This window comes from Sturnira hondurensis, unplaced genomic scaffold (assembly GCF_014824575.4).
Source record: "Sturnira hondurensis isolate 20B ecotype Veracruz unplaced genomic scaffold, ASM1482457v3 Scaffold0022566, whole genome shotgun sequence".
NCBI classification, from domain to species: Eukaryota; Metazoa; Chordata; class Mammalia; order Chiroptera; family Phyllostomidae; genus Sturnira; species Sturnira hondurensis.
Window position 1 is genome coordinate 1,865,446 of NW_028095197.1, and position 13,355 is coordinate 1,878,800.

Consider the following 13,355-nt stretch of genomic DNA (forward strand, 5'->3'; position numbering starts at 1 on the left):
GTTCACAGATACAAAAAAACCTGCAAAGATGGAACTTGAGTGAATGAGGCGTGGGATGCACTGATCCAGTCTTGCCCGTCTCCATTTTACAGAAGCCTCCGTGGTGTCAGCCCACTTGCCCTCCTATAAAAGCCATCTGTCACAGACACCAGGCCTGGAAGGAATGCCAGAGCTGCTGTGGCCAAGACACAAAAGGAAACCTTCCAATGAGCAACCATGTGCCAGTGCAGCACAAGAGGTTGGAGATGCTGGTGTGTTGCTGGCACACAGCTGGCTGGGCACCGGCTAGGGAAGCTGCAATCTGGCCAGCATGGGCTGGGCTTGAGCTCATCCCCACACAGGGCTCCAGGAAGATGCTTCTTTATCCCACGATCCTGAGCAGGGCCATAAGACCTAGCTACATTATAGGGCTACTGCTTGGCTCTGGCCAGAAAATGGGTTGGAACCAATTAACTTCTTTCACAAGGGCACGCAGTTTCTGTCCCGGGAACTGCATGTAGAACACCTGCATAGGGTGCCAGGGATCGGCAGGGACCTGCTGGGTGGATGCACTTTGCCTAAGAAAATGTGGAGCCCTGGATTTTCTTCTCTGGCCAAGTACTTGGGACACCTCCTGCCTGGCTTCAGTTTACATCACCCCTCATATTTAGGGGGCGGTTGACATACTCCAGCTGGATGAGAATCACCCCCAGCCATAGAGGAAGGGCTCAGTCAATCCACTGTCCCCAGTGAGTCCACACTGGGTACTATGAGGGGCACCCCGGAGGGTTTGAGGGCCTGTAACACAAAGCCCTGGCTCTCAGGTGGCTTAACCTCATGGTGGAAAGATAGGGCATCTCATGTCCTCGGGTACAGGCTGGAGTTGTAACTGAAGACAGTTCTTCACACAAAAAAAGAGTTGGTTTTCAAATATCCTGCTGGACATTCATGTAGGGCCAAATGAGAAAACCTGTTTATAATGGTAGGAGCACATAATCCAACTCTATTTTATACATAAATAGAAATATTTTTTGCAGCTTTAATATTCACTGAAATTTCCAAGAATGTAACAAAGGGACCATTTTATTCCACTTTATTTTTAACGAGAGTTGTTTATCACTTCAAAACAAATCACACTGCATCTGTCGTGAGTCCAACACATGAACACCCACCTGCACCTGGTATTCTTCATCCGCTGACCCACCGATGGGCACCAACCCTCACCCACTGCCACAGGTTTGTCTGGTGCAGCCGCTGCAGGCCGAAGCCCATTCACTTACTACATACTACCGTCCTTTCTGTCCTTCAGAGATAAGGCATCATATGCATTGTTTGCTTGGGTAAGCTTTATTAAGAGAGGCATTAGAAAATATTAATAGTTGCTTTTTAAAAATGCATTGAGTTTGGTGGGGTTGAGTGCTACTATGGCTCTGTTCCCAAGCAAGGTCGCCGGGAGGCCAAGGTGTGCAGAAGCTCTGCCCTCTGGTGGCGCAGAGGAGATACCGCAAGTGCAAAGTGCTCTCCAGGTCCCGAGAACCCCTCCAAGCAGCCAAGGGTCATGGTCCCTGGGTGGAGGGCAGTGGAGTGCTGCTCCCCACCCAGCCATGACCCCACCCTTGCCCAGCCTCTATGAACTGGGAAGAAGGAGAAGGTGAGAACTGTTTGAAATGGCTCAAAACAGGTGCCAATGAAAGATTTCCTCAACCCTGCAATTACTACCTATGACCCCCTCCAGCAGCACTTTCCAACTTGCCCCCTCCACTGGAGAAAGTTCGGGTTACACATCTCCCTCTCCTATAAAGTGGGGACACCACTTGTCCCATAAGACTGTGATAACTGAGATAATGCCTGCAAAGTGCTAAAACTAAAACCTGACACACAAACTACCCAACAAATTAGCTCTTGCTGTGCATGTCACCCCCTGAGTCTGAGGGAGCGTGACCACAGGACAGAAACTCCCACTCCTGTCACTTCAACTGTAGGGCAGCTTGTGAACCCCTCCCGAGCTTGTCTGAGTCTTCCTCCTGAATCACTGCCAGGGTCTCCTCCCACCCCTCCCCAGCCCTTGACCAGGTCAAGTCAGATGTTACAGCAGCATTATTCACAATACCCAGATGATGTCGGTGTCCATCAGCAGGTTAAGGAATCGCATGCAGTGCACCCATACAATGGGATATCATTCAGCCGTCGAAGGAGGTACTGACACATGCTACAGCGCGGATGAACCGAGAAACAGGCTAAGTGACAGAACCCACACAAAAAACGGCCACACGACCCCATGTATATGAAACATTCAAATAGATAAATCCAGAGTCAGACTGCAGACTAGAGGTTGCCAGGAGCTGGGCACAGAGGTACGAGTAATTGCTTAAGGGCTGCAGGGTCTCCGTTCAGGGTGATGACTAAAGTTCTGGTTGCATTCACCGTGGTTGCACTGTGAAATGTACTTTAACATGCTTACGATAGTGAGTTCTGTTACATCCATATTGGCGCGGTTTTTAGCAAACATGAGAACCACGGAGCCGCGCTGAGCTTATTACCATACGCTAGGGCAGCAGGCTGGAATGCGTGCTACCTTTTGGAGAGACTTTCCCAAGTGAAAAGGGCTCGGTCAAGCGTACCTAGTTTCTTCCACAATATTCAACAACCAGGTTGTCACTACTGCCTCAGGGGAAAAAAGCGAACATTGGAGAAGAAAACTGCTCTGACATTTTTCCCCTTCTGGGACGACAGTATGTAATAGATTGAGACCGTCATAAATTCACAGATTCTTTGCAATTCTACCCATCAAGCAGCAGGACCCGCGGCCCTTCACTCTGGGTGAGTGGAAACTGCTGGACCGTTACAATATGGGAGAAATGACGCGGGGCCAGTTTTGGGCCCGGACCTTTAAAAAAAAACCCGACAACTTTCGTTTTTCTTAAAATACTTGGTCTCGAAACCCATCTACCAAGTAGCCTGTGGACAGGCTCATGGGGAGTGGAACTGAGACACCAGCTGCGCCCCCCAGTGGAAGCACATAGCAGTTACACAGCCAGGCAAGGACGCCCTCTTGGAAGTCAATTCTCCAGACCCAGTCGAGTTACTCCAGGGGCGTTCACATTAAGCCCAGTCAAAACTGCTCATTTGGAAATAAAATCAATGACTGATTTTGTTCTAAGCCACCAAGTGGTAGGGTATTTCGTTATAAAGCACTCAGTAACCACAACACAGAGGAAAAGTCCCTTCACTTTTTCGGAAGTACAAGGAGTGGAGAAAGTGCCTAAATAGTTTTTGGTTTTGGTTTTGGTTTTGTTCTAAATCTAGCTTGAATACACACAGCTACTTTTTATACCCTGTTAAAGAATTAGGTCCCACATTCAGCTTTGATCTTCTGAGAGGAATTACATGGGGACCCCCTCTACGCACCTAGCTCTGCTCTAAGCAGGGAGTGTTGAGGACAGGCTGGGTTGTGGATCTGGGACAGGTTACCTAATAATTAGGGAGTCCGAAGGGCAGCTGTTAACGTGCATGAATTGAAATTACCATCTGAGGATGCGCTTCATCACACTGGCCCAGCTCTGGAAGAATTCTCAAGCACATTATGCTTCATCTCACTGAAGCAGAGATGCCAGGCTGTCTCTCCACTTCCGAAAGGGTTGAACACAAAACGCCAAAATGCCATCCGATGGCCTGGGAAGGTGCCACTCCTACTAACAAGGAAAGGCTGCTCACACATGAGAAAAACATTTTAGTTCATGTCAGGAAGTGCCGGTTTATTCACCTACTTATTAAACCTATTCTGGGGATCAAAAGCTAGTGATGACTTTCTTTCTTTTTGTATTTTTTGCTGGAAAACAATTACTTCCTATTTTCCCCCTAAATCAAGTCCCCGCCCCCCCCCCCCACACACACGGGATCGCTGCCATTAGAATACAAATATGCTACATATACTAGGTGGGGCGAAAGTAGGTTTAGTTATTTGTATGGAGAATAATGCTTAATAAATAAAAATGAGCTTCCATGTACTCACCACTGTAAACCTACTTTTGCCCCACCCTGTTTAGTGCTTCCCAGCTTAAAAGAATATAAAAGGCAATCTTTTCTACACAGTCACCACCAACCCCATTTCTCTGATTCTCTTCACTGCAAGACTCTGCTCATATCTCCTTGGTCCATTCTAGCTAGAATTTTACCCTCATCAACTCTATAAAAACTCTGTCATCAAATGACCGTCCTTCCTTTCATTAAATTTGTATGTTTAATATCCAATCCATTAGAAGCATCTGAAGTAACAGCACTCAATACAGTTCACTGAGCACGTTTATCCTTGAGAAAAGGTCTCTTCACTTGCTCTTGTTAGGTCTCTCACTTGTTAGAGTAAATCAGGGCTCAGTCTTCACAAAGTGTGTGTTTATCAACATTCTCCCTTTAAAATTCACCTAGCCTCAAATTCTCAGCCTTGGCACTATCAACTTTGTTGTGGTTTTTTGGTACCACTTGTTAAAAAAATCTGTGTGATTTTTATTTTTAAAAATTTCAACCATTTGCCCTTCCTTCCCCCCACTTTGGTAACCATAAACCTGTTCTCTAAATCTGTATGTTGTTTATTCATTTTTCGTTTTTTTTTAGATTCCACACGTAAGTGAAATCAGTTATTTGTCTTTCTCTTATTTCATTTAGCTTAATACCCTTTAGATCTACCCATGTTGTTGCAAAGAGCAACATTTCATTTTTTATTGCTCAATAATATACCATTTTATATGTCCACATCTTTATCCATTCATCAATGGACACCTTGGTTGCTTCCACAGCTCAGCTACTGTAAATAATGCTGTAGTGAACAGAGTACATGTATATTTTCAAATTAATGTTTTTATTTTCTTCATATAAACCCCCACAAGTGATATTGCTGGATTGTAGGGCAGCTCTATTTTTAACTTTTTGAAGACTAGCCAGTTTTCCATACTGGTTGCACCACTCTGACATCCCACCAACAGTCTTAAGGGGCTCCCTTTTCTCTACACCCTCACCAACACTCATGTGTTGATTTTTTGACAATACCCACTCTCACCAGTGTGAGGTGGGTTCTTATTCTGGTTTTGATTTGCATTTCCCTAATGATTAGTAACATTGAGCATTTCATGTCTGTTGGCATATCTTCTTTGGAGAAATGTCAAGTCCTCTGCCATTCTTTTTATTGGATTGTTTAAGGGGGTTTGGTGTAAAGGCGCATGAGTTCTTCATGTAGTTTCGATATTAACCCCTTATTGGATGCCACTTGCAGATACCTTCCCTCACACAGTAGGTTCTCTTTGTTGGCTTTCCTCACTGTGCATAAACTTTTTAACATGATATACAAAGTCTACCCAGAAAAATTCCAGCCATTATTAACATAAGAATGGTTTGCACGGTATCAATGTAACCTGGCAGCCAAGAAGAGTGGATGGGAATGAACATGAACAAACGATGACAACTTAACTGTACTCATCAGTGGAGATAATAGATGGCGTTGAGTGAGCAAGCGTATCAGGGTGGCCCTCATATTCAAAACAGCTGAGTGAGTAGTGCAGTGAATCTGCATCACATTTTGCATTAAGCTTCAACATTCCTCTGCAGAAATTATCTGGATGGCTCAGAACACTGCAGGCGACTGAGTTTTCAGAGCACATTTTTCACCTAAGTTAAATTTATTCCTAGGTAATTTGTGTTTTTACATTTTTATTTTAATTGTTGTTCAAGTACAATTTTCTGCCTTTCACCCCCAGCCCAACCCACCTCTCTCCCTCCCATCCCCCCCCCTTGTTATTGTCCAATGTGTCCTTTATGTAATTGTTCCTGCAAACCGTTCACCCCTTTCCCCTGAAATTCCCTCCTTTCTGGTCACTGTCAGCCTGTTCTCAATTTCAGTGTCTTTAGTTATATTTTGCTTGCTCTGTTGGTTAGGTTCCTGTTAAAGGTGAGATCAATTTATGCCTTTTGATTAAAGTGTTAATGGGTTTTCTTTATTCCTCCTTTTGGTATTTTACTGGTGTTATTGGTGAGAAAAATCAACAGATTCCTGTACTTTGATTTTGTATCCTGCAACTTTACCGAATTCAACTAGTAGTTCTAATGGTTTTTTGGTGGAGGCTTTAGGATTTTCTATATATTATCATGTCATCTACAAACAGTTTTATTTCTCCCTTTTTGTTTTAGATGCCTTTATTTCTCTTTCTTGTCTCATTGCTGTGGCTAGGACTACTAATACTATGTGGAATAGAAATGGTGATAGTGAGCATCTTCATCTTAGAGGGGAAGCATTTAGCTTGAACATTTCAGCCAAGCTCAGTCTTTGTTGTGAGAGACTGTCCTGTACATTAAAGAATGTTGAGCAACATTTTTGGCCTCTACTCACTAGATGCCGATAGCCCCAATCATGATGTCAAAAATGTTTATCTATATATTGCCAAAAGCCCTCTGGGGTGCAAACTGCTTCTGGTTGAGACCCACCAGTCTTATTCTTTGGCTTTCTTTTTTAAGATTTTATTTATTTATCTTTATATGGGAAGGGAAGGAGAGAGGGAGAGAATATCAATGTATGGTTGCTTCTCGTGGGTCCCACGTTGGGAACTGGCCTGCAACCCGGGCATGTGCCCTGACTGGGAATCGAACCGCAATCCTCTGGTTCGCAGGCCTGCGCTCAGTCCACTGAGCTACACCAGCCAGGGCTATTCTTTGGCTTTAAATACCAGCTATATACAAGGGACAGCCACCCGCCCCCCGCAATAAAACTTATTTATAAAAAATTGTGCCTTTATTCTTTCATGTTTAAACTTCAGTCACCTTCAAACTACTCTCCATTTGAGGCAATACACCTATCAAGGCTTTTCCCCACTGCTCAACAGTTTTTGAACTTGTCGATTTTGATGCCTTTTAAGTGCTTCTACCATTTTTTTCCTTACCTTTTCCACATCAGAAAATGTTTCCCTTTGAGGACTTTTTTCATCCAGGGAAACAAAAAAGTCACTCAGCATGAGATCCTGTGAATAGGGAGGGTGAGGCGTGGGGAGGGGCGTCATGCTGCTTGGGTCAAAAGCTGCTGACACTAGGCACAGTGTAGGAAGGTGCAGTCATAAATCACCCATCATGAAATGGGCAAACACACTGAAAGAGCCTTCAAAAAAATTCCACTGAAGCAGAACACAGCCTCTCACAACAGTGTCAGGTGGTACATGGATACAGAGGGGTTCCTAGAACACTCACCAACTGGGGAAAGCCTGTACTGCAAGAGGCCCACCTTCCGGAAGATAATTCTACTTTCTTTTCGGTCCCCCCTCGTACACTGGCAATTGCATAACTTGTCTATAGCCTGATCCTCTCCTCCAACTGCCTTCTTCTTCTCTGCATTTATATGCATACTAAGTATATCCCACTTTAAATGTCAAAACTAAACCTCTGATTTATACTCCTCTCCATATGTGCCTCTCTTCCTTGTTTGTCTTGCTCAATAATTGGTACCTCTCTTGTGCTTACCTTCCCACTTTTACCCATCAGGAAATCATAAAGACTCTGTCTTCAAAGCATACCCCAAACCTGACTTCTTACCACCCCCACTGCTGCCAACCTAGCCTAAGGCCGTATGATCTCACCAAGATTACTGCCTCCTCAGGTCACTCTGCTTCCTCCCCAGCCACCCTATTCCAGTAGGCCTGTAGGTCTCACATGGTACCTTGTCAGAAATGGAAATTCTCCTCCAACCCCAGAACCGGTAAATCAGAAAACTCTGAGGACAGGATACAAAGGATGGGGTGCTGAGTCCTCCACATCAAACATCTAAGCCACGCCCCTGCTCCTATCTCTCCAATCATATTCCTTAAACCACTTTCTTCCCTGCACAGTCATACTGAACTCCCTGTGTTCTAAACACACTCAAGACACTCACATTACAGAGCTTGTTTGCTAGCTGTACCACTCTTCCCTGGAAAATTATTCACAATCCCAGATAGATATTCTTTGAGTCTCTATTTAAACATCACCACCTCATTGAGGCCTTCTCTGACTGCTCTATATAAAGTAAAAACACCTTCTTCCATTCTGAACCAGCCTTAATTTTCAACAAAGCACTTGTCACTGGCTAACAGAATATATATGTGTGTTTTGTTTATTGTCTGTTTCCCTAGATTCTACTGTGCAAACTCTATATGGACAGAACTTTGTTTTTTGTTTTATTTACTGCTATTTACTTTGAACAACTAGAAAAGAACCTGGTACTGGAGAGATGTTCAATAAATGCTGATTTTCTGAGGCATCGGTAGCTTATGGTTGATTAAAGAAAAGATACAAAGAAGGCGAGGAAAACACTGTTGTTTACGTCACTGAGAAGAAAATCTCAGCAGAAAACAAATCCCATGAAAACTGTAGGTGAATGAGAGGGACAAAATGCAGCAGCTGACAGTAAAGACTAAGTGGTTCCGAGTAAATCAATCACTGTTCAGCAATGGAACTGAGCCCAGAAGGAATGCAGACTATATATAAGCTGAAGACGACGGATGGAATTCCAGACAAGAGAATATCATGCACAATACCAGACAAGGAGAGATTTGCTACGTATAGTTTTCCCAAAGTATGTTCACTGGAATTAGCATTACCTTGAATAGTTAACTTAAAGATTGGAAAGGCTGGATTAAACAACTTTAAACAGGCTTCTTCAATGCAAGGCTTCTTGTTGACTTTAACATGTTTAATTTAATGTTAACCTCTGAGAGATTAACTTTAACATGCAGTATTTCCCTGTCTTAATCACACAACCTTTTTTGTTTTGGTCAAGCACTGAGACACATGGCCTAACTTCACTTTTATCACTAGTGTCGGTGACAGTTTTCTGTCCCATTTTGTTATAATATGCCTGATCTCTCCCCGAACGAAAGACCCCTTTCATTATTATATTTAAGCCAAGTCAAACTCCTCTGAATACAAACAGGCCAGCTGAAGATAGCACAGTATCACAAATATTTTCACTTGGGAAATAAAATCCTGAAATATTTTCACACTCCTTTCTTTATTCAGTTTGTATTAATCCAATGAGAACAATTTAAGCCCATAATATTTAAAGTGTCTTTTTAATGCTTTTTAGAATTTTCAGTATTTTGAACCCCTTAAAAGATATTCAAATCCAGGATAAACATAATCCTTGGATATTCAAATCCAAGAGAAACATAAGAAAAAAAAAATCATACCAGTGCAGCAGCTGAAAGGTCCTTAAGAACTCACCCAGCCCAGTGCGCCACACAGGCCTCACCACCACCTCTGTAATAAAGACATCATGATGCCTTTACTCAGAAGCAAATGACTAGTCAGGGGCCCAAAAGAGCAAGCAGAGCCCAGGTCACCTAACTTCCCAGTTGGCTACCTTTGTAACACATAATACTGTAAGGATACACATATTTAAACTGAGGAAACTTTAAAAATTAAGAATATAAAGCATGATACAATCTGAGGAAAAATCAACTCTGAAAGACATCTTTTCCTTTCTACAAAAGAGGCAAGACGAACCAAGTGTAAAAGCTAGAGATTTATTGTTATTTTTGATTAATAAACTGTCAAATTAGTTATGACACTATCCCGTACTGTATACCACCATTTACAGAAGTTTTTAAACCAGACTGCGGCATAAGGTAGAGAGAGCAAAGACACGTGAACATCATCCTTAACAACGTCTTCTAGCCATGCCTCCACCTTGACCTTCACACAGGTGTTCCTCCTGGGGAGTGTCAGAACAGTGCACCAGTTGGTGGACAACCTGACCTCTTAACCCTTTTTATAGCAAGCAACTTACAGAAGTAATGGAATTCAACTTGTATTTCCTGTGATTTTATTGGTCTGAACTCATTTTAGGTAACTTCAACATTTAAATTTCCTGTACATGAGAGACTACAATGACCTAAGAGAATACTGAACCAGAGTCAGCCAAATTATATTACTGACCCCAAAGTTATGTTTTAATTGGTCCTAAAGGAATGTACCACACCAACAATTTGAGAGTTAGGCAAACAGAACTTTTCTGGGGAGGAAAGAAAAAAGCTGTAGAACAGCCAAATGTACTCAACATTGTTAAAACGGCTCTTTGTTTTTCACCCCTGAATGATACTTGTTTACTACACTATAAGCACAGAAATCCTAACAGAATCTTGGTTGCCAGTATTATTTAGGCTGGCCCAATCCAGGATAGATCCCCGCCCCCTCCCTCAAGTTCCCCTTCTCTGAGGCTCTGAAAAGCACAATATTTAACTATTCCTTAATAAAACTACCAAAACACTTCAGAAACAAGTAGCTCACAAATCATTTTAAATTCATGTATTGCCTGTGCATAAGAAATCTGAAAACCCAAAAGATAGTTCTATTTTTATATGGTGATTAAAAATAACTGAAGCATCAAGACACTTTCAGTGAAAGCAACATATTTCAATTACAAACTGTAATGCCTGTTAAACTACCTATGGGAGAAGCTGAAAAGTCCTAGGCAAATGCACTTTTGGGTTACACTACAGTGCTCCTTCCAGTCAGCACAAAAATTAAAGTAATTTACAATCAATCAGTGAATGTTGACACAATGTTACATTATGATGTCTGTACAATTAAATGTCCTTAAGAGATAACCAGAATCAGCTTTTCTACTCAACAAACCTGACCAACTGGCACTTTTGCTGAGAGATGTTTTATAAAAGATGCTGTAAGATACTACACAATTAGGAAATACTTTCAAGTATGTCCTTATCTTTACTTTTTTGGTTACAAGTGTTTTTGCTCAGATAATCTACTGCAGTATGTTTCTAGAAATGCAGTCCCAAATGTGCATAATATATTGTATACAAATAAAACTGTCAGTAGTATAAATCTTACAGCATTTTGTTTGCAAAAAACACATGCCAAAGTCACAATAAGCAATATTGTACCACAAATTATAGAGCGCAAATGATCTGCTTCTTTTAATGCTTTTATTCTACATAAATTACTATCATAGGCTAATGTTTAAAAAGCAAATAAATTGGACAGATGCAGGACAAAAATCTGTTCACCCAACTATAAATGATGATCTTTTTTTTAAATTACAAGAAATGCAGAAATGTTTGATGCATGCAGTAGCCTTAAATGAAAAAGCATTGATTCCCATTGTTCCAAAAAAGAAAAGAAAAATAAAACACAGAGAAACCCACACATCTTACTGCACTCCACCTTAAAATGCATCATACTGGGTTTGTTTATAACAGCACAGATTTCCAAAAGTCAAAAAGAAATAAAGCAGGTATTTTAAAGATTTAAGAGCCGTTATCAAAAATAAATTACATTTTTTCAAGATACAGAGATGCTGCTATGATGGCTGAGAGCCCAGTAACCGTTCAATAGCTGCGTTGATATCGCCTCCTGTTGCTATCAGCGCTTGCAAGTTTGCTTCACGGTTCAAAAACCCCATTGCCCTAAGTTGTTCCAGTTGTTGCTGAAATCTGACTTCTGGATTCTGTAGCTGTTAAAGAAACAGAAAAAATAACCAAAACTCCAAGCTACAAAAGCACTCTTGAAGCTTTTCCAACATATTTAAAAGTCCATTAGCACTTTATTTTGTTATTCTAAGCAGTCTAATTTATACCTAAACAATCATGTCAAATAGATCACATACTTAAAAATGTGGCTTACTAAACCTCAACCATTATTTTACAGGTATTTAAGAAGCTCATGAACAAGTAAGAATCCTGTATATGCAAACAGTTTAGAAGTAGATGACTTATTTTGTAGCTACTGACCAAATGGGTAATTATAAAAGCCAGTGTCCTCACATATACAATTCTAAAGTTTTAATGAGGCTTAGAATATGGATTCAATTTCCGCATTGGCCAGCCACAGTCTTCAGAATAGGTCCAGTTTCAGGCCCAAAGATTGTACTTCTGATCATTCAGCAGTGTCGTATCTTTCTTCACAAATGAGGTAAGACAAAAATGCACAAATGATCAACCAACCAGGCCAACCTAATAATGGGGAAGCCTACAGATTGCACAACTTTATGTAACAACTCTGACCAGTATCTCAAATCCTTTCTTCTTCTTAAGTCCATGGATATTCCCAGCATGGATATGCTAGGGATCAGGATACAAATACTCGTGTAAGATACAACCCTGCCCTGTTTATTACATTTAATTAGGCTTAAAAATCATTAAGCATGCTATATGGTTGCCGTGCAGAAGTTTGGAGGCAACCTACTATAATAGGTTTGAACTGCAGTAATCTTTGCACAATGGCAGACTCTGGGCCAAGCCAGTAAATGCTTCCAGATGCAAGAACATTATTATCAGCCCACACTTTTCAGACATATTTATGAGGTGTATACATGTAACACAAGTTACCATAGGAGGTAGTAGTGGGTGGAATGAGGTAGCTGGGATTTTTTTCCCCTCACTTTTTATTAATACTATTGCAGATGTCCCCATTTCCCCCCCTCCCTCATTGCCCCAGCTCCGCCTCCTCTCCGGGAATGATGACACTGTGGTCTGTGTATATGGGTTACGCATGTACATTCTTCGGCTAATAATCCCTTCACCTTCTTTCATCCAGTCTCCCCCTCCCCCACCCTCTGACAGCTGTCAGTCTGTTCCATGCTTCTGTTTCTAGGTAGTTAGGTTCTTTTCTTAAGTCAAAATACAAAGACTAGACAGAATATAGTTGATCAGGAGGTATTTGGGATAACTGAGTTTCTCATTCCTCCCTGACAAACTTTATCAACTCAGCATAATACATTTTTAAAGGCACCTTGTAAAAAGTAAGGCAGAGTTTTAATATTTATTCTCTTCAACCAAAACATTTCCTTTAGTGTCTGATATAGTACCAAAGTTAACCATTGTTATAATGCCTGCTTTAGAATCAATATTCTTAAGACTGTACTTTTGATTACAGTCTAAACTCTAAAGGACTGCCACTTCTTTCCTGTCTTTTTCTTGAGGGGGAGGGAATTTATAACATTAAGGAATGCAAACTGTGAGCAAAACAGAACCACTACCTGAGGATTTACTCCAGCAAGAGCCTGCAGCATTTGCTGGATAAACTGCTGGTGTCCAGGTTCAGTGGTGGCCGCCGTGGGACTTGGGTTTTCACTAGCGGTAGAGCTAGAGCTGGTGGTTCCTGAAGAGCCTCCAGTGCTTCCTAATGCCCCTAGGCCAGGAGTAAACCTAGGGAAAGCACAAATTGGTAATAAACCCAAATTCCTACAAAACAAGAAGCCAGATCAAGCAAGCTGTTAATAAATCAGTGACATTTTAACGTAGCATTTGCTAAGTTACACTCTTAAAAATGAGTTTTTCTCACTTTGAAAGCTCTATCTTAAAAACAATCTCGACAAAAAGACAAAAAAGATATTAAGTCTAAAATTC

At 41.5% G+C, this 13,355-nt stretch overlaps 1 protein-coding gene across 2 annotated transcripts in view; it reads right to left on the minus strand.

Annotated features, from left to right (window-relative positions):
* Positions 1-9,496: 9,496 nt before the first annotated feature.
* UBQLN1 (ubiquilin 1) overlaps positions 9,497-13,355 on the minus strand; it is a 37,591-nt gene continuing 33,732 nt past the window's right edge. For both annotated transcript variants that reach the window (XM_037035687.1, XM_037035688.1), the window contains 2 exons: positions 12,986-13,154; positions 9,497-11,461 (listed from right to left, as the gene is read on the minus strand). In XM_037035687.1, the coding sequence (XP_036891582.1) occupies positions 11,309-11,461; positions 12,986-13,154 (322 nt within the window). In that variant the 3' untranslated portion in view covers positions 9,497-11,308. The remainder of the gene's footprint in view (positions 11,462-12,985; positions 13,155-13,355) is intronic.